Here is a 21,408-nt window from a genome sequence, read left to right as displayed (position 1 = left end):
ATACCCTGCAGACTGGCCTTCAGCCAAAACTTCTAAAGTGAATAAACCCTCTTAACAACCCCCCCCCCCCCACGCACTTCCTGTTGGATGTGCATCAGCACAGAACAGTGCTGGGACAACACAAACACTATGGTCACCCACTCTGCATGCTTGACAGCCTGGGGAGAAGCCAAGCACTGCCTGCAGGTATGCTTTGGAAATTAGTTTCCAATGTCTTATTACCTGGTAAATATTAAACCTAAAAACACAAGAAAATTGAATACCTTGAAATATATTTTTTTTTTTAAAGAAAAAAATAAAAACCATGCAATTTCTGTGCAACTGCCATAGATGAATTGCAGCGTGGGGGCTATTAATGCATAATTGTGAGAAAGAGCTACATTACAAGCTTAGGTTTTGAAAGAACATGCTATTCACAGTATGCCATTCAGTGTAAAACTTAATGCAAAGGGTTGTAATATCACATCTAGTGTAAGCAAGCCTAATGCAGCAGGTTTCAATAAGCCGCATAAAAGCTGTTGGACAACTATAAATCTGAATGTCAGCCTTTTCATCCAGGACAAGCCGCTCTCAAACTTGCCTGGTCAGTACTACAAAAGTATAATACAGGATGAGGTGTACTGGAGTAGTTATCCCCCACCTACTCCAGATAGGCTTTCAATGTTACAGGCCCTCACAGACAGCATTATCCAAGCAGAATTTTCTTAAAGTTCTGACATGCCAACTACTGTATACGTCTACATCTTTGCCTACCCTGTCTCACCAAAATGAATGAGTGGCGCAGCTGCTACCCATTTTTAGATAGTGCTAAAACCCCTTGTACCACTGTTTTTCAAGATGCATCCTACAAAAGTAAGCAAAAGAGATATAGCAGCACATTTTAAAAGTGGTTCTAAATCCTTTGCTATATAAAATTGTTGTAGAATGTAAATGTTCTCTTCAGCACTGCCTATGATTTTGAAGAACCCCTTAATGTAAAACATGAATGTCAGGACCAATGAGGAAATGTTCTCATTGGTTCGATTCACATGCAACAATTTATCCTTCTAGAAATTGCACTTGCTGGAAAGCCTTGTCTTTACTGAACACATGCATTTCTTCGAGAGCCTGCACATGATCTATCCAAAAACTCCAGTTACATTTTAGTTCCAATATTAAAAATATTGCACACAAATACAAATGCACGTTTCCTAGTATGAGAGAAAAGTTAGGTACTCCTACCACTGAGACACATGAAATTGCTCTATGTCTAATTTGCAAGCAGTCATTTCAGTTTATAGACTGTTCTTCCATGAATACCAAAAACTGGTATGAAAATGGCGCCAAGCTATTAACACTCCACTTTACTGCAGCAGAAAAAGGTAATATAGTTTAAGTTTATATGGCCTAAAATGTTTTAATCTGTTTGGAAATGGTGAGCTCAATTTTACTCACATTTTTAAGTGATATCATGCAAAAGGAAGTCTGAAAAACAAAGACAGACAATATTTACATATATACTTTAAAAAAGTTAAATTCCCATATCACACACATTCAAATCTAATGTATGACACCAAGATAGACCTGATACTTGTACCACACTATCTGCAATAGACGACAGATTCCAGTAGATTATGAAGTATGCAGCCACAAGGAGTTCATTTTTTTCTACAATGGTCTGCCAATAAAATATATAGCAGCCAAACCGGTTCAGATTTGTCAAAAAGCAGAACCAAAATAACACTTCAAAAAGGCACACTAGTGCCAATCGCCCAATATTGCTGATTAAAGTAAGGAAAAAAATGCCAAAAGGTTTAAAAGAAAAACTTGACATTAAATACCCTTTGTGAATTAAAGATATTCTGTGTTTATGAAAGCCATTAACACCAGAGGCTGCTCAAGCTGGAACATTTCTAAACTGATGACCACTTTCTCCTTAACAGCACCACTACCATCAAACCCACACTTGACAATGTTTTAGAGTACCATCCTTTAGGCTCATTAGGTTTATGCTCATTGACAGTTTTTTTTAACCTTTGTTTACCTTCAACTACAGCTATCAAAACCTTTAGTAGCACTGCAGAACTAGCCCCTCTTCACATGAGCCAGACATCCAAAGAACAGTTTGTTTAAAAAAGCTTGCAGTTGAATGCAATCAACTTTTAGGGATTTTATCCATTAACAGCCATTTTCCAGAGACAGTCACACAAAATTAAAGTAAGGCACCAGTGAAATTAAAGAGTACTTTATTTCAGACTAGATAAGGGGAGGGAAGATCCCTTCTTATAAAAAGGGATTCACGGAGATGTACAACTTACCAGAGACTTGTTAGTTATATAGTAATCAAGCATGTACTTTATTTTTTTTATTTAGAAAGTCAGTTCATAGTTGCTCCCATCCATAGTTAAAAGACGGGAGACTGCTTGTCAAACTTTACCTCAAGGGCATTAAGCCACAGAACGTCAGGTGCTCCAAAGCATTTTGTACCATTCAGCTGAGATATAGGTGGCATTCCCTCCATGTAACGGGTTACTTTATACCATGCTTCTCATCGCAGGGTTGGGACACCGCTGAACTGCCTTGAACAAGTCTTGGGTAGCAAAATAAAGCAGCAGGTGTATATCTGAGGCGAGTGCCACGCCATGGCCTTTGAGATGTGCATACGGACCAAGGCCAGGCTGCTGTAAGTGGACGGGATCCCAATCCACTACTTTAGAGTGGAAAGAGTGTGGACATCAGCACAATCCATTGATCTCTTTAATTGCAATCAAGTCTATGCATAAGTGAAGAATAACGTGGCAGTTGTATGGGGAAGGGATTATGTTTAAAGTTTTTGACAATCCCAAAACACAACAGTGTGAACTCATTTTTGTTTATTGCAAATAAAAATTCTAATCGATGTATTCCAGCTCACCCTCTTTAGAGGTTAGCAGGCAAAATATAAAGAACTGACATTTTAAGAAATGCTATCTAATAAATGTACTCACAATATAATTAGTTTACAATGATGGTGCAACTACAAGCACACTAGGCAAATAAAAAATTGCAAGGGATGGGTAAGTGGGAGATACAAACACAGCTAACTTCATACAGATCCCATCAGACAGCTAGATTTACAACAAGTTTAGTTTAATAAGAAACAGGCATTTCAAGCCTTTTCTTTGTAGAATCGAAGTGTTTTAACAAAAATGGAGAAAACAATATTCAAACCTTCACAAGTTGAAGTCTCTGCGGTTTCCAGAGGTAAAGTAAAACATTAAATACCTAACACACCAAGCTCGCTTCCTCAGAAAAGCCAAATATAGCGCATTCCCCCTTATGCTGGCAACAGCCTTCCAAGATCTAACAAGACAAGATGTTTGCTTCCTAAACTAGCAAGATGGAGGTTAAATAAAGAATGACTGGCTGAATATCTGAGGACCACTACAAAATTTTAAACCAAAAAAACTTAAACAGCAAATCCCTGACTTCCTTTCCATGCACGGTTAGTTAGGGGATTGGATTCCTAAAATAATGACAAGTACAAAGCGATCTCTTTACTTCATAGAATTTAGAAATTAAAAACAAAAAACCATTACAGAGAAAAATAAAGAACCCTGAAATACTGACAATTCTTTATCGTGCACAATGCTAAGGTTCTTATTACTTAAAAACTGCAATAAAAATGTACAAAAATTCAACCCAAAAAATAAAAAAGCAACTAAAAACAAAATGTTTAACAAAACCAATAAAGAACCCGCAGGCACTTCCTCTTGTGGAATGTTTTTTTTTGTTTTGTTTTAAAAGTTAACCTAAAGAAAACAGTCGACTTCTTGTGAAGGTTTTGAAGAGAAATATGTATCAGTTCATTTTTATTTGGGTATTCAATAATATCCTTGGTGGTACTGCTGGCTCCATGGCTTTTGACCCCAGTATTGCTGCAATTAGAAAAAGGGGTAAATATTAACATGTTAACAAGCTTGTAAGCTTAGACGCCAACAAGAACTGCTTAGGTCATGTGTAACATTTTAATAAAATGTCATCCCATTACTTAAAACTAGGAGCCCAATAAAAATTACATACCGAGAAATCCAGTATAAAGACTTGAATATGCTACAATATGTGGATGACAAGAAGCTAAAAGTTTTATGTTGGATGCCTGACTGGTAATTGTTTCAGTAAACTGAAGACCATTCCCAATGAGTGATGCCTTCACCTACATAGATACTTACACCCGGTTGCTGCCACTGGTTGTACCCCTGAGAATGGTTTTTGAAACCACGATTGCCTCCCCTTCCTCTAAAATTCTGTAGATTTAAAAAAAAAAAAAAAAAAAAGATTCAGTAATTACATTGCAATTCTGAAAAGAATCTGGTTATCCAAAGAAAATGCCATGTTTTTCAGAAAGTGTTACCTGGTTGTAGTTTCCACGGTTGGGCATTCCAGCTCCACCTCCACCACCGCGACCAAAGTTTCCACGGTTACCATAACCTCCTCCTCTGTTGTGATAGACAGGGGCACGAGGATATGGATATCCAACTGCTCCTCCACCACCTCCACGCTGTGGCATGTTACCGCCCCTTCTGTTGAATCCTCCACGGTTCATTGGGGCTAAAATTAGAGGGAAACATTTTATTTATTTTTTTTACCAAAACAAAGTCTAGTATGAATGTGAAAAGCCCTTTAGCTGTAAGCCTACACATTTCCAGAATAAAATCCATAAGCACTTAGGGAGGTAAAAACATAGGAGAGCTCTAATGTACAGACAATGCCTGCAACTCCCACCCATCTCAGAAATTTGCCATTAAAAGTACTTTAAGGGCCAGTTCACAACTGGTGCGATGTGGGAAACCCTGCGAACCCAGAGCGGGTTCCTGCATCGCACCTGAATCATCGGCAGTTCATACTGCTCTCTGCAAACGTCTGAGGGTGTCAATACAAAGTTAATGACCACCCCAGATCAGTTCGCAGAATGCAGTGCAAACTGAATTCAGACAGGAACCGATTGCATGCGAACCATGCGATCAGATTCTGTTGCGGACAAGAAAATAAAAGGGTCCTACGTGTGTTTGGATTGAATGAGATGCGAATTCGGTTTGTATGCACAGCAGTTCGAATCACATGTGATGTCTGGCATCGTACCAGTGTGAACCAGCCCTAAATACATCAGGTTCTCGCTTTTCATGTGTCTGCTGAATAGATTCACCATCTTAAACGTGGCCTTGTGACCACAGTTGCCAGGAAAATGCAATGTAAAATCTATGAAGTGTAAATTTTAGAAAAATCTGACATTGTTACATACCTCCACCACGGAAGTTTCCACCGCGCACATTATATCCTCCACCTCCACGACCTCTGTGCCCGCCGTGTCCGTGCGGCATGCCACCTCCTCTAGACTTATTATTTTTGTTCTTGTTTACTTTCTTGGAGCCAACATTTTGCTTCTTCTCAGGAGGAAGAGCTTTCTTGCTTTCTTCTTTGTACTGCTCTACAAGTTTCTCAGCCTCTTCTTTTTGCAGTTCCACGTAACTTATTTCATCAAAGCACTCACTAGCTTCTGGCAAGGTAAAATTCCCTACAAAGGAAAATAAAATGCTCAAACTTGTAACACAGGATAGAGGTTAATGCTACTTGAACTTGGTTTAAAGTGGTTGCAAATCTCAGAGCACATCTTTTTACTTTATATTGTGTATTTGTCACTATCCAAAGTTAAGTTTGATTTCCCTCTGCTGCCTAGTTCTGTTATCTGCAGGAGTCACTTCTGACAGCTTTTCTCTTGGAGATTAAATGTGAGGGAGGAAAGCTCCAGCACACAACCTGTGATTGACAGTCACAGCTGCACTTGTATAGTGTGAAGGGGTTACGTGCCTTCCCTCCAAACAGGGTTGAGTTCTTCTCCCTTAGCTGTGAAGTGTGAATTCAGATCCACACTCCCTGCTTTCAGATGGTGACAGATTCTACGCAAGTTCTGTGCGTTGAAGACAGGACAGATTGTTGCAGATAAACAGATCACCTTATCTAAAAAGGATTTTATCCCTGTATTACCTGTGGTTAGTCACTTGGGAGTGGTTGAAATCCCCTTGCATATAAATCATTAAAGATTGGCTTAAATATATTAATCTCAAGTTTCAAACCATGCCTAGGCTAAAATGATTTAAAGTAAAGCTATTAAAGAAATATGAGCTGCTGATTTTCCAAGAATGCAAATGTTTATATGAACCACTGGCAATATATTACGAATCCCTGACCCAAGAACATACAAATAAGGAAAATCAAAGAACTGGTCAAAAGAATTATCGGTATACCTATTCTGGTTGTGTCAAAATATCTCTGACAAGAGGATGACCACAACAGCTTTCATTACAGATTAACTTTAATCAGGGTCACAACCCCCATCCAATAAAATTCAACACACTGGTCATACATTTCCCTGCCTAGTGTGATTTAGGCTGGACTTACCTTTCATTTTAAGTAAAGCATGCTCTGGAAGGTCTTTTCCCTCCACTTCAGCCTTTTTTTGTGTCCTCTCTTTATACACTTCATCACTTGGGCACACAACAACAGCTTTACGTTGAAAGCCTGCAAAGAGGCACATTTTCCTCCTCTGAGCAGCCACAGACACATTGGTCTATAAGGAAAGAAAAACCGGTTTAGGTATACAGTGCAAACATAGGTTTGTTCCTATTTGGGTAGGTGTTTTGACTTAGTGATTGAAAACTTATCACCCTGTAAAACTACTCAGCTAAAAAAAATAAAAAATGAAAGTCAAAACTTGCATAGCAAAAAAGAAAAAAACCCCACACACTTCTAAATTCATTTTTGCCCTTTTGTATAAGTGATCACATTCCCTCTGTTCTCAGCTACATAAGAGCGGGGGGGGGGGGGATGGAAGCAGCAGTACACAAAGCTTTACAGTGATTGGCTGTGTAGCGGGGCAAGTCTGGTCATTGGGGGGAGAACGCCGAGTTCCCAGCATAGCTAGAGAACTGACCATGGTGTGCTCCCCTGCTTAGTGTGGTGAGTTTTTAATAAAAGGAGAGGGACTGGCAGGAACACCAGGCATTAAACACAAAGGAAGCAATACAACAGGAGACTATCATACAAGTACATGGTACAGCAGGCACATATCAAAATAGGAAGTGATGGGGGTAACACTTTAAATCTTTTGTCATGAATATGAAATGTTGGGGTATGAGCCTGCTGTACCATGTACTTGTAGGAGAAAGTATCCTGTTCTTTGTATTGCTTACTTTGTGCGAAATCCCAGGTGTTCCTGCCAGTCCCTATGCTTTCCTATTAAAACTAACCGCACTAAGCAGAATACACAGTGGTCAGTCCCCTAGCTATGCTGTGAACTCAGTGCGCTCTCCTCCAGTGATCAGACGTGTCATGACATGCCGCTACCCCCTTAATGACCAGGCCATTTTTTTTTTTGCGATACGGGACTGAGTTAGTTTAACAATTGCACGGTCATGAGACGCTGTACCCAAATAAAATTGATGTCCCGTTTTAATATTAAAACTTTACTAATTAAAAAAAAATAAAAAAGGGGGACTTCAAACCATAACCACCCCTCCTCCCCCTCCAAAAACTCACAGGGAAACCCCATACAAGAAAAAAAAGTGAAAAATGTACATTCTGGGCCCAAAAGAGTATCCAGAAATTCAAGAGAGGGTAGTTAATGACCGGCATTCATTTAGCCTTCAGCCAAGGAGAGATTTCTTTCAAATCTTACAATAGTCAATCCACTCCTATGAAATATACCACTTGTGTTACAGAAGTAAAGCATTTACACTAAAAGTAGCAGGGTGGGAATCACAAAAATCTGTCATTACAGCAAAGGAAGAGCCAAACATAAATGCAATTCAACATTTGTATACGATTACAGAAAGACTTACTTGATCTAAAATGTAGTTTCTCTTCTTACGAGCTGCAATTTCAATGAACTTGCTAAGGCATTGTGGAGCCCTCTGAAGGAAAGCATTTAGCTTGGAAGGGTCAGTTGCTTTTTTATTACCAACCTACATCAAAAGATTGCGATGAGAGATGTCACTGCATTTAGATGTCAGTTTTAGGCAATATAGTTCCAAAAAGCATGAAATGTAAAACATCTGTACAAAGCGCCAAATCTAGACTAAAACCTGAATATTGAACAGGTAATTTGCCTCCCATCTTAGCCTCCGATCTGTAGTTACGGTACTGCACTTATGTGATCAGCTGTGACAGCTGATGGCTAAACAGTTCAGTAAAGAGCAAAAAAAAAAAAGCACAATGGTACTGAAACCGTTGTTCAAAAAGGAAGGTATGCCTTTAATGTAATAGTTTTGGGGGAACAACAAAGGAAAAAAAAAAAAAATCAGTGGGCTTCGTTACATTTTAAAATGTTAGGGCTCTTTCACACGGCCGTTCAGTTTTTTGGCTCCGCTCTTTTTTTTTCACGGAGCGGACGACACTTGTGAAAGGGCCCTAACTCCACAAGATACTCCCCTCCACCTTCTGGATGAGACCATTACATCCCTGGATGGCTGCTTCTCCTTGGTGGCTAAGTGACGACCTCGTCCCACACCATGCACACAGGAGTCTTATTCCAGTACAACCATTGTTCCACACACGGGCAGCTGAGTGCACATTAGAAGACTAAGCAGACAGGCAACTGTCTTACTGCAGAAAAGATATAGCAGGTCTCTTCTGCAAGAGCTGCATGTTCGTCGTTTTAAGGTTTTAGGCCCACTTGTGTGTCTCCAAAAGCGCTTCAATTGCTGTACATTAAACATTTCTACTTTAAAGCTTTGATCCCTCTGAATTAATCTAGCAGACAGTCTTTATTCAAATGACCCTGTTAACTTGTACAGTACTGCCACAGCAAGTTGGCAAGAAGCACAAGGAAACAAAACAGCATTGAATCCCTACACAAAAAAATGACACTCAGCTCATTCTAATGTCTGAAAGTTTCTTACCATCATTTTCTCCATGATGTTATTTGTTCCAAGGACGTTATACTTTCCAGGATTTTCTGTTGTATGCTTGGTTACCCATGATGTTTTTCCAGCTCCAGGCAAACCAATCATCATGATTACCTAAGACAGACATCAGTTTGTTATAGGTTTGCTACATAACTGTGCCAAAAAGAGTATTCCAAACCAAAATTTGAACAGCAGAGAAAGTTCTCACCTCACAATCTTTTTTCTGTTCAGGTCCTAGGGGTCCTCTTTCACGGTCTTCCAATGCAACATTCTGAATAAATGTATAACCTTCAGGAGCTGGGAAGAAAGGCTCAGCCTGCTGGCCAAAGTTGAATTCTACAGCACAATTGTGACAAAGGACATGAGGGAAGAGATTCTTATCTGCAAGACCTTCTTTGTTGACTTTAAATGCCACTCCAAGATCCTGACCATTTTTTGCATAAGACAGCTCCAACTCATCACCATCAAAATTCTGCAAAAAGGAAAACGGTTTTTTACCAAGAATATTCACACTACACAAGCCATCTGCAATTACTTCTAAAATGTACTTCAGTATCCCCTGGGATGTCCTAGTATGTAGGCAATATAAAGGGGGGGGGGAACATTTTTTGGCTAGAAATGCAAAAAAAGTTGGGGACTGACCTGGCCACAGAAATCCTAGGACATAAGGAGTTTTTCAACAGCCCCCAACCACCATTAAAATATATTGCCATACAATTATTGCATTATATATTGCCTGTAATGTGTGCACCTGTGCCCATACTATGGGCATTACACTAGCTAAATCTTGAGCGGTAAAAAATAAAAAGCACTTCCCTGACCTATCTAGTGCTAACACCCAGATCCCTAAAGATCACAACAAAGACTATAGGTTTTTAAAAACGTAGAAACACTCGCTGGTTTTTTTCTAGTAGCAACAGCTGGTCTTTAAAGAGACTTCATAAGTAAAAACTGCAATGATGCATATACTATTGCAAAAAAAACACCCCACACACAATTGATCAAGAACTTACAGCCAAACAAGTGATCACATCATTCTCATCATACTTCTCGCCATAGTCTTCTGCTACACCATTGCAATATTTGGATCCTTTCAAAGAATATCCATAAGAATGTTCTTCTTCACCTAGAAGTTAAACGAGGTTTGTTTTTTTTATTGATATTTTTAAACACAAGTGAGTTTGTATCCATGTTGTCTGGGCTGATATGCTCATACCACTTGTTTCCAAATGTAAAACAATGTAAGGTACAGGTTGTCTTTTTACAGTATGCTACACATACTAGCTCTCTTCTGAACAGCTCAGTGTACAATTTCAGCAGTGCCGAGAAGAATAAACTCCTGTGCATGCATAGAAGTGAAGTCACCTCGGCCAATATAAACAGCCGGCAATCAGTACCTGGAAGATTACCGTGTCAGCAGCCAGTGGTAGCTCCAGAACACTGCAGTGAAGTTTAGTTACGCTTTAACACAAGTTTCAGCCTGAATGTGAAGCATGAAGGGTGGTTTTATCTGAAAGCTTTGCAAATGCTTTTGTAAAAGCTTACTATTAAGATTTAGGCAGCTTTCTTGAAGCCTTGAAAGCACATTTGAGCTCATTTTTGGGAATGTTAAAGTTTACCTTGGCTCCTAAAACAGTCAACTATCACATGGGATGAGAGGGAGCAAGAAACAGACTCCCCATGTCTAGAAGCAATGAGGATTTTCAATCCCAGTGGTCTAAAGCAGCAGGGGAAACACATGTGTAAGCATATGAGGTGTAACTTTAGAAAACCAGTTGCTTGGTAAACAGTGTAGTCTCCTAATTTGAAGTGAGGGAAAGGAACAGGGGAGTGCCTTGGCTATGTGGCTGTGTGTTTCCTATTGATGCCCACAGTGTAGGGAGACATTAGCCCTTGCATGCAACAGTGGCCCCATAGCATGCTGCATGGAAACCTAAGGCACCGGTCAAGACACAATCGGAACAAACGGCAAGGATTAAAAGAAAAGAAGCTGCTAAATGCCATATTTACCAGACCAAATAAGTTCATTGTGAGGGTGTACATATATTACATTAGATTACCTTCCAATTAGTACAAGAGGAAGAAAAAAAAAAAAAAACACGTGTTTGCAGGGAAGACAATCAAAACTCAAGTGTTAAAGCTCTAACCTACCTAATATAGAGCCACATGAACTTAGGGACCAACCAACACGCACTTCGTGAACTTCAAGGTCTTTAGAATACAGATGCTTCACTGGAATCTTTTCGGTAACCTGTGAAATGCAGCAAAATATATAGTCACTTGAGCTAAAACTAAAGGAAGGCCTAACATTCTGAACATCGACTCGCTACTTACCTTCATTTCAAAGCACACTTTGCCCTTAGAAACACCATATGTAGCCCTGCCACCAGCCCACAAAAAGGCAAAACTCTCCATAGTGAGGGAAGAGGCACTTAAGCGATCCCGGGAAATTTTGAAATGTAGGTCACAGTTATCTAAAGAGAAAACAAATATTTTTGGCCCACAATTTCTAAGTGTACATTTACCATTTTCACCCTTAATATCAAAAGCACACAGTATTACATTTTTTTTTTTTAAACATGTCAGCTCCAGAAGATTTTACCCCCCTTCATGACCAGGCTATTTTGCTAAAACGCACTGTGACTAACTGGTATTTGTGCGGTCATGCACAACGCTGTGCCCAAATAAAATTTGTATCATTTTTTTCCCCAAAAATAGAGCTTTTCATGGAATTTATAGTGATGTGGGGATCCTCCCCTCCCCCAGCCCATTATCTTCTCCCAGCAGGGGAGGAGGGCGCACCCCCCCCCCCCCCCCCCGACACTAGAAGATAAAGGCCTAGCAGGGGGATACCAGAATCACTGATGTGGGAATCAAGTGAATTTTTCCTGGTTACTGTGATTGAAGAAAAGAATTTGCTGTATGGCCGGCCTTACAGACAGGTTCCCACTGCGTACAGTTACACTGCGCACACCCAACACCCAGAAGTAGGCGATGCAGGGGTAAAGAGGCAAACCATCCGCGGTACATTGCAAGCGGGTGTTAAGTGGTTAATCTGGCAATAGACACTATGTGCAGGAAGAAAAAAATATATATAAAAAAATAATTCTACTTACACGTATCAAGAAGAACATTTGTGTCATCCACCTTTTCATCTTCCTCATCAACTGGTGGCTGCGGTGATTTGGACCTTGAAAAAAAAAAGAATATAAAATTAGAAACTAATGAAATGTGAAGAGACAAAAAAAAAAAAAAAAAGGGGGGGGGGGGTTGTTGTACTAACCTGCTGTATTTGTTTTCCTCAATGTACTCAAAATAACCACGACCATGATCCTCACGTGGCCTTTTCACTCCTCTTTTCTTATCCTTATCCTTGCCTTCTAAAGTAAAAAGAAAATGTAGTACTTGTTAAACATGACTGCCAGCATTTAACGTGAATGCAAAGCATAGTCATTACAGCACTTTACATGAGTCATCAGCTGAATGAAGCCTCAATTTTACAGTTGGAAAACCTTATCCTTAGTATTAAGTATAGCAAGATCCATACACAAGGCAATAACTTCACAAAATGTACAAACATGAATAAGGATATCATGTTTACAAAGTAACCACTTTTAGGTATCCAGCTAGTGATTGTAAAGCATTTTTTGTTTAATAGATACTTACCTCTCTGTACAGTTGGTTTTGCACAGTCGACCGAATCCTATTCTGCGCTCCTGGCCCCTTCCTCCTGCAGCAAACAGTTTGCTCTGGGGGCACCCGAGCCACAGCTCCGCGTCCATTCAGACACTGAGCCGAGACCTGGCCCCTCTCCCCTGACTGACTGCAGTGGGAGCCAATCGTGTTGTGCTGTTATCTTAGACAATGGGGTGGTGGGAGTTCTTGGCAGCTGAGACACTCCTGCAACATTGCTGGATAGAAATGGGGCTCAGGTAAGTATTAGTGGGGGCTGTTGCACACAGGTCTTTATCTTAATGCGTTTAAAAAAAAAATTCTACTTTTACAATACCTTTTACTTATCTAGGCTTTAGAAATGGGGTTTGTAACAGCAATGGTAATACAAAAGTCTCAGAAACCTACTGCCTGCCTATGTGCAATGTTATGCTAGAGGCCAACAACTTTTAGTGCTTTTAAAAATGCAGCATGTTAAGAAACTCCAATTAATTGCATTACATGAAGGCAAGTTGTTTAAAATGGGAAAACTTCAAGCAATTGCAAAAATAAGGACTTTTTTACACTTGCTTCAAAATGTGGCATTGAACATGCTTAAAGCGGAGTTTCACCCTGGATTTTTTTTTTTTTTTTTTAATACCCCCGGGACAGTCCGGGCTAGTGCATTCCACAATGGCTAGCCTCTGATCTGTCCCGGGTTGCACTTACCTGTTAGGACAAATACTTACCTTGCAAACGTCTTGTCCAGCGCTGCCATCTCAGATGTGGGCAGCTTGAAGCCAGCGCGTCCTCTTCGGCGTCTTCTTCCTCCGCCTTTGGTCCCACGATGCTCTGCGCCGGCCCCGACGTCACTTCCGGGTCGCGTGCGTCATCCCTCCACAGCTTCTGGGCATGCCCAGAAGCTGTTTAGAAGGGGATGACGCGCGCAACCCGGAACTGACGTCGGGGCCGGTGCAGGCGCAATGATTCCTGGGAGCTATGACGTCCAGCTCCCAGGAATCATTGCAGAGCCAGGAAGTGACGACGGGCCGCGGCCGAGGAAGGAGGAAGAAGGAAGTAAGGTAAGTATATTTTCTTCGCTACGAGGTAAGTAAAAAAAAAAAAAAATATGCGATTATCCATTTCTTTTTCAGGTGACCCGGAGCGAGAAGATGGAGGCAAGTATAAAAATAGGGTGGAACTCCACTTTAATTAAAAGCTTTCTGAATGCCAATTAAAGCCCATGTCACTAAATAAAATTGTTACCTTACAGTCCTTTTCAAGCCTCCATGGAAGTCTTACAAAGCTCGCTTACAGCACCTGAATCTTTTGAAGGGCTTTAATTCAGTACTAGCTTTGTTTTGGAGGTATTGCAGGTAAGAGATATCCCAGGATGCACCGGGAAGCCAACCAGCGAACTGGCATCAGCAGTCACTTCCAGTTCACATTTACATATTCTGGAAGCGTCCGGTGCATGTCACATCTGGTGTGCAGCAGGAAGGTGAGTATGGTCCGGACTGAAGCAGAGCAACCAGCTGACAGCAAACATGGTGTGCAACAAAGTAACCCTCTAGCAGAAAGTGAGCGGGGACAAAAAAGGACTGAGCAGCAGAAGATCAGTAGCTAGGGGACCAGAGCACAAGAAACTAGCAGATGTCACAAGTGGTAAGCAGCATGGGAGCAATATAGTGGGAGGTAAGCGGGGACCAGAGAGAAGAGATCAGCAGAGCTGTGGGGGCATCTGAGGGGGGACATCACCAGAGCTTGGGGGTACTACTAAGCTACTACTCTGCTGGCCACCCATGATCACTCCCGATGGAGACAGGCACGTCGCTGTTCTTATCCTCTTATTCAGAAACACAGGTCTTCGTTCATCCAGTGAGTACAACCCCTATACAGTTAGAAAGCACTCCCTAGGAGCACACACTTAACCCTTTGATCACCCCTGGTATAAATCTCTTCCCTGCCAGTGTCATTAGTACAGTAACTGCATATTTTTAGCATTGATAACTGTATTGGTGTCACTGGTCCGCTCAAGAAAAAAAAAAAAAAGTGTCATGTGTCTGATCAGTCCGCCGCAATGTTGCAGTCCCGGAAAAAGAAAAAAAAATTAAAGATTACTTAAAGAGGAAGTAAACCCTCCTCTGCAACTAGTACCTATAGGTAAAGCCTATGATAACACTTACCTATAGGTACTGTAAATATATTCTAAACATGTACTGTTTAGGAGATATTTACTTTGCATGCAGCCAGTGACGTCACTGGCGCATGCGCTCTGAAGGAACGGCCGCTCGTGCCGTTCCTTCAGAGCCCTGTGCTGTGACTGTCGGCTCCCGCGCGCAGTGACGTCATTGCGGCGCCAGCCAATCAGATGGCCGTATGCCGCAAACACGGAAGAAGGGTGACCGAACATGTCACCCATGAGGCAGGTGAGCGGTCGGGACTGCGGGGGCTTCATTCTAAGGTATTTCATAATGAGCTAGTATGAGATTTAGCTCATTATGCGCGTCTTTCAGGTATTCGTTTAAAAAAAAAAAAAAAAAAACACAATTCTGGAGGTTTACAACCTCTAAATCTATCCCCTAGCTTAAAAATGCAATAACCTTTGTGCAAACCAATGTACGTTTATTGTGATTTTTACCACAAATATGTGGCAGAATATGTGTTAAGGTCAAAACAAGTGTAACTGACCCCAACTAACCCAAACAGTTAGCGTGTGCGTATATATGGGGGGTCAATGCTCAGATCTTGCTTTTTCAAGCAAAGGCCATTTTAAAAGTGTTACACCAAGCTGCCCTGGTAACTTCAATAATCACTCAAAATGTGTACTCCATTTAACTCACAGCTCTTAAGCCGGTCATAGATGGTTTGAAAATTGGCTGATTCAACAGGGACCGGCTGAGATTCTAACCATGTATGAGCAAGGCTGATTGTACCAAAGTTTAATTGATCAACTTGGGTACAGCCAGATTAAGATTTTTCATGTGATTATTGCTGATGGGTTTAATAATCACTGTGTTCTCATGGCTCCGCAGGTTACAGAAAAACAAAAATTGCTTGGTTTCCCCATCAACGTCCATGATGGAAATACAAGATAAACCCTCAAGAAAAATTCTTGCAACCCTTGGCTACAGGAAAGAAAAATCAACCATCTATGACTGGCTTTTAAAATATTCAGTTCATAAAGTCTAATTACATGTTCTTTGTTTTTTCCCACATGAACACAGAAAACTACACAAACCATAGAAAAAAGCATAGGAGGACATGGGGTAAACGACCCCATACACCAGGCTACATTAACAAAGTATACGGATCTTTGTGTTCAGTCTTTTGAATGATTTTAAGATCTCCGCTCAGCATAAAATAGTGATAATCTTCAGTGAATGAGAATACAGCCAAAATACCATTAGACTGATTTCATATTCTACACTGCACTATTCTAAAGAAAGCCATACAAGTATTAGTGGTCAATCTATGTACCACAAGTGATTTGCCATCGAATATATAACGATAAACTACATATATATATATATATATATATATATATATATATATACACACATACATATATATATATATATATATATATATATATATATATATATATATATATATATATATATATATATATATTAGTAAAAGTTCAATTGTCCGCCAAACGCAGTTTCTTTTATCTTAAACAAAAACAAAGAAAACTGCCATTGTCTATCGACCTACTTCTACTCAAATCAGAAGCTTGGCACGCTGCTTGAGCAGGTGGTGAGTGGCATTCATTTATTACTGTAAATCATATAAGCAGTCATTCCCTATAACTAAAAACGATCATAATCGATACATGTGACCATCACAATGCAATCACACTGAGGAGAGATACAGGATTTATCCCATAGATAGCATCCCAAAATGGAGCTGTTGCAGATCCCCCGCCCAGAAGAGCTAAACAATGAGGAGCGAAATACATAATGGCCTTCTCTGTCCTGAAGAAAAAGGGGGCAGCAGGTGCGGGGTCTGCCAGCGGCTCATCACAGCAATCGGCCGCCAAGAAGCTGCAGGCGCATCCCCGGAAGTGACGTAGCCAAATCCGAATCCCGCCGACACAATACTGCCTCGAGGAGTACGTGACCTGCGGCCCTCTGCTCGCTGAACAGAAAGGCCGGTGTAATACCGGCCTCAGGCGCAGCTTTTTCTGCACTGACTATATAGGAATTCCCCGAACAGACAGTACAGAAAAACACGGAAAGACTATCCCTGCACAGACTGTACGGAAGGCCATCCATAAGACTATCCCTGCACAGACTGTACGGAAGGCCATCCATAAGACTATCCCTGCACAGACTGCACGGAAGGCCATCCATAAGACTATCCCTGCACAGACTGCACGGAAGGCCATCCATAAGACTATCCCTGCACAGACTGTACGGAAGGCCAGCCATAAGACTATCCCAGCACAGACTGTACGGAAGGCCATCCATAAGACTATCCCAGCACAGAATGTACGGAAGGCCATCCATAAGACTATCCCAGCACAGACTGTACGGAAGGCCATCCATAAGACTATCCCTGCAGACTGTACGGAAGGCCATCCATAAGACTATCCCTGCACAGACTGTACGGAAGGCCATCCATAAGGCTATCCCTGCACAGACTGTACGGAAGGCCATCCATAAGGCTATCCCTGCACAGACTGTACGGAAGGCCATCCATAAGGCTATCCCTGCACAGACTGTACGGAAGGCCATCCATAAGACTATCCCTGCACAGACTGTACGGAAGGCCAAATCACAGACAATCACTGTGCCTTCCGCCATCCATAGGACTACCGCTGCACATACTGTACGGAAGGCCATCTACAGACTATTCCTGTACGGAAAGCCGCCCGGAAGTAGCACAATCACACCCGCTTACCGCCGCCTCTGCCTGCCGCTCCCGCCTCGTCCACTTTGATAGCCATGAGGGGCCGGGGCCCGCTGGGCACACTCTCCGCTTCCTGTTTAGCTTGATCTTTGGAGCCCTCTTCATCCTCCTCTTCTTCCATGCCCACCGGGATGCCCTCATCCTCCTCGTCTTCATCCTCCTCACCCTCCTGGAATCCCTGGTCGTCTCCATTCTCGTCATCCTGGGCGGCGACGGCAGCTTCCTCCTCTTCCTCCTCATCGCCGCCATTCTCTCCGCCTACCTCCATCCCTTCCTCGTCCTCCTCTTCTTCCTCCTCCCCGGTGCCGGCCTCCGTGTCCGCTCCTTCCGCGGCATCGCCTGCTTCGTCCGCCACCCCGGTGACCACCCCTCCCCCGGCCTCCGTCTCTTCGTCCAGGGCGGCCTGCAGTCTCTCCATTAGGTCGGCCTTCAGCCCCTTATCACTCAGCCGCCTCTTTTTCAGCTCTTCCTTCAGCTCCGACACCTTAAGCTTCTTCACGTTCACAGGGGAGCTCATATTGTCGGGGTGGAAAAGGATTTCTGAGGGAAACCGAATGCGGCGACGTTCAGTCTGCGCTGCTCCTTCAAAATGGCGGAGCAAACAAGGACGGAGCGCGATGCCCTCTGGGGGAGGAAAGCAGAGAGTGAGCTCTACACTGCCTAGATCTCCAAGGTTCTACCGACTCCGCCCTCTACACAGGGCGGGGCCTTAACATGAGCTGAAGACTATAGGGCTCGCCGCGGTCCTACCGACCCCGCCCTCTACATAGGGAGGGGCTCAGCATAAGCAGAAGACTATAGGGCTCGCCAAAGTTCTTCCCTGCACGGGGAGGGGCCTATAGCAGGAGCTGTAAACCGTATAGATGTGCCGGCTCCGCCCCTGCATAGGGAGGGGCTTGGCTGGAGCTGAGGCTTGTAGGGCTTTCTAAGGTTCTACCCGCTCCGCCCTCTGCAGAAGGAGGGGCTTATAATCGCGTGCGCCCTGGAGAGCCAAACTTACCCCCTATAGTCAGCCCGCATTTCCTTTCCCTCAGGCGAGCTTAAACCCCTCCCCATAGAGCCGGTGTCTATACCCGCCTTCACTATACACCAGGGCCCCTCTTATACAATGTAATGTTACACTGCGCCATTTTCCACATAGAATAGCCAGCCTGCAGCCACGCTTGGTGTGGGTGGGGCAACAAGCAACCGTCACATACAGCCACTGCTCCCGCCCCCACTACCGTATTCACCCCAGTGGAGGGTCAGGGCACTGCTAGAACATTAAGGGAGCTGTTCCAATAAAGTGTCAGTAATTACCATATGAGCACATTTCTCTATCGTTCATGGATGGACACAGCTTATGTACTTCTTGGCATTGGGTTATGCTGCCCCCTACAGGAGGAGGACACTAGGCAGGAAAGGTGTCTGGCTACACCTATGGGAAGTCCCAGGGGAATACTCCAGTGCTGAAACAACTAATCCATTATGGAAGTAGTTGTCAACTATTTTCATAATCGAACAGTTGGTTAGCTGATTAGTTGGCCTGCATACATAATGTATTATTTGTTTACATATCGGGAAATACAGCTCAGTACACCGTTCATAGATGTCAGTATACACAGTGCAGCACACATACAGCTCAGCACACCACCATACATGTCAGTATACACAGTGCAGCACACATACAGCTCAGTACACCCTCCATACATGTCATTATACACAGTGCAGCACACATACAGCTCAGTACACCATCCATACATGTCATTATACACAGTGCAGCACACATACAGCTCAGTACACCGTCCATACATGTCAGCATACACAGTGCAGCACACATACAGCTCAGTACACCACCATACATGTCAGTATACACAGTGCAGCACACATACAGCTCAGTACACCATCATACATGTCAGCATACACAGTGCAGCACACATACAGCTCAGTACACCCTCCATACATGTCATTATACACAGTGCAGCACACATACAGCTCAGTACACCGTCCATACATGTCAGTATACACAGTGCAGCACACCTACAGCTCAGTACACCCTCCATACATGTCAGTATACACAGTGCAGCACACCTACAGCTCAGTACACCCTCCATACATGTCATTATACACAGTGCAGCACACATACAGCTCAGTACACCATCATACATGTCAGCATACACAGTGCAGCACACATACAGCTCAGTACACCCTCCATACATGTCAGTATACACAGTGCAGCACACATACAGCTCTATACACCCTCCATACATGTCAGTATACACAGTGCAGCACACATACAGCTCAGTACACCATCATACATGTCAGTATACACAGTGCAGCACACATACAGCTCAGTACACCATCATACATGTCAGTATACACAGTGCAGCACACATACAGCTCAGTACACCTCCATACATGTCAGTATACACAGTGCAGCACACATACAGCTCAGTACACCACCATACATGTCAGCATACACAGTGCAGCACACATACAGCTCAGTACACCACCATACATGTCAGTATACACAGTGCAGCACACATACAGCTCAGTACACCCTCCATACATGTCAGTATACACAGTGCAGCACACATACAGCTCAGTACACCCTCCATACATGTCAGTATACACAGTGCAGCACACATACAGCTCAGTACACCATCATACATGTCAGCATACACAGTGCAGCACACATACAGCTCTATACACCCTCCATACATGTCAGTATACACAGTGCAGCACACATACAGCTCTATACACCCTCCATACATGTCAGTATACACAGTGCAGCACACATACAGCTCAGTACACCATCATACATGTCAGTATACACAGTGCAGCACACATACAGCTCAGTACACCATCATACATGTCAGTATACACAGTGCAGCACACATACAGCTCAGTACACCTCCATACATGTCAGTATACACAGTGCAGCACACATACAGCTCAGTACACCCTCCATACATGTCAGTATACACAGTGCAGCACACATACAGCTCAGTACACCACCATACATGTCAGTATACACAGTGCAGCACACATACAGCTCAGTACACCACCATACATGTCAGTATACACAGTGCAGCACACATACAGCTCAGTACACCCTCCATACATGTCAGTATACACAGTGCAGCACACATACAGCTCAGTACACCCTCCATACATGTCATTATACACAGTGCAGCACACATACAGCTCAGTACACCATCATACATGTCAGCATACACAGTGCAGCACACATACAGCTCTATACACCCTCCATACATGTCAGTATACACAGTGCAGCACACATACAGCTCAGTACACCTCCATACATGTCAGTATACACAGTGCAGCACACATACAGCTCAGTACACCACCATACATGTCAGTATACACAGTGCAGCACACATACAGCTCAGTACACCCTCCATACATGTCATTATACACAGTGCAGCACACATACAGCTCAGTACACCATCATACATGTCAGCATACACAGTGCAGCACACATACAGCTCTATACACCCTCCATACATGTCAGTATACACAGTGCAGCACACATACAGCTCAGTACACCCTCCATACATGTCAGTATACACAGTGCAGCACACATACAGCTCAGTACACCATCATACATGTCAGCATACACAGTGCAGCACACATACAGCTCTATACACCCTCCATACATGTCAGTATACACAGTGCAGCACACATACAGCTCAGTAGACCTCCATACATGTCAGTATACACCAGTGATGGCAAACCTTGGCACCCCAGATGTTTGGGAACTACATTTCCCATGATGCTCATGCACTCTACAGTGTAGATGAGCATCATGGGAAATGTAGTTCCAAAACATCTGGGGTGCCAAGGTTCGCCATCACTGGTATACACTGTGCAGCACACATACAGCTCAGTACACCCTCCATTTGAGATGGGCTTGGGCGTG

The 21,408-nt window shown here is 42.8% G+C and overlaps 1 protein-coding gene across 2 annotated transcripts in view; it reads right to left on the bottom strand.

The window, feature by feature from the left end:
• HNRNPU (heterogeneous nuclear ribonucleoprotein U) overlaps nucleotides 1-18,173 on the bottom strand; it is a 458,517-nt gene extending 440,344 nt beyond the window's left edge. Inside the window, exons 1-14 of one of the 2 annotated variants that reach the window (XM_082249139.1) lie at nucleotides 17,478-18,171; nucleotides 12,205-12,301; nucleotides 12,038-12,111; nucleotides 11,256-11,395; nucleotides 11,073-11,172; nucleotides 9,935-10,047; nucleotides 9,130-9,393; nucleotides 8,916-9,035; nucleotides 7,857-7,979; nucleotides 6,418-6,586; nucleotides 5,261-5,533; nucleotides 4,373-4,569; nucleotides 4,191-4,265; nucleotides 2,209-3,896 (exon numbers count right to left, since the gene is read on the bottom strand). In XM_082249139.1, the coding sequence (XP_082105265.1) occupies nucleotides 3,843-3,896; nucleotides 4,191-4,265; nucleotides 4,373-4,569; nucleotides 5,261-5,533; nucleotides 6,418-6,586; nucleotides 7,857-7,979; nucleotides 8,916-9,035; nucleotides 9,130-9,393; nucleotides 9,935-10,047; nucleotides 11,073-11,172; nucleotides 11,256-11,395; nucleotides 12,038-12,111; nucleotides 12,205-12,301; nucleotides 17,478-18,003 (2,325 nt within the window). In that variant the 5' untranslated portion in view covers nucleotides 18,004-18,171 and the 3' untranslated portion in view covers nucleotides 2,209-3,842. Of the gene's footprint in view, nucleotides 1-2,208; nucleotides 3,897-4,131; nucleotides 4,266-4,372; nucleotides 4,570-5,260; nucleotides 5,534-6,417; nucleotides 6,587-7,856; nucleotides 7,980-8,915; nucleotides 9,036-9,129; nucleotides 9,394-9,934; nucleotides 10,048-11,072; nucleotides 11,173-11,255; nucleotides 11,396-12,037; nucleotides 12,112-12,204; nucleotides 12,302-17,477 lie in introns of those variants that run through there. The other variant, XM_082249138.1, reaches the window with a different exon arrangement.
• Nucleotides 18,174-21,408: the final 3,235 nt, after the last annotated feature.

The sequence above is a fragment of the Pelophylax lessonae genome, assembly GCF_965119305.1.
Source record: "Pelophylax lessonae genome assembly, chromosome: 3".
Classification (NCBI taxonomy): Eukaryota; Metazoa; Chordata; class Amphibia; order Anura; family Ranidae; genus Pelophylax; species Pelophylax lessonae.
This window is presented reverse-complemented; position numbering and strand designations above follow the sequence as displayed.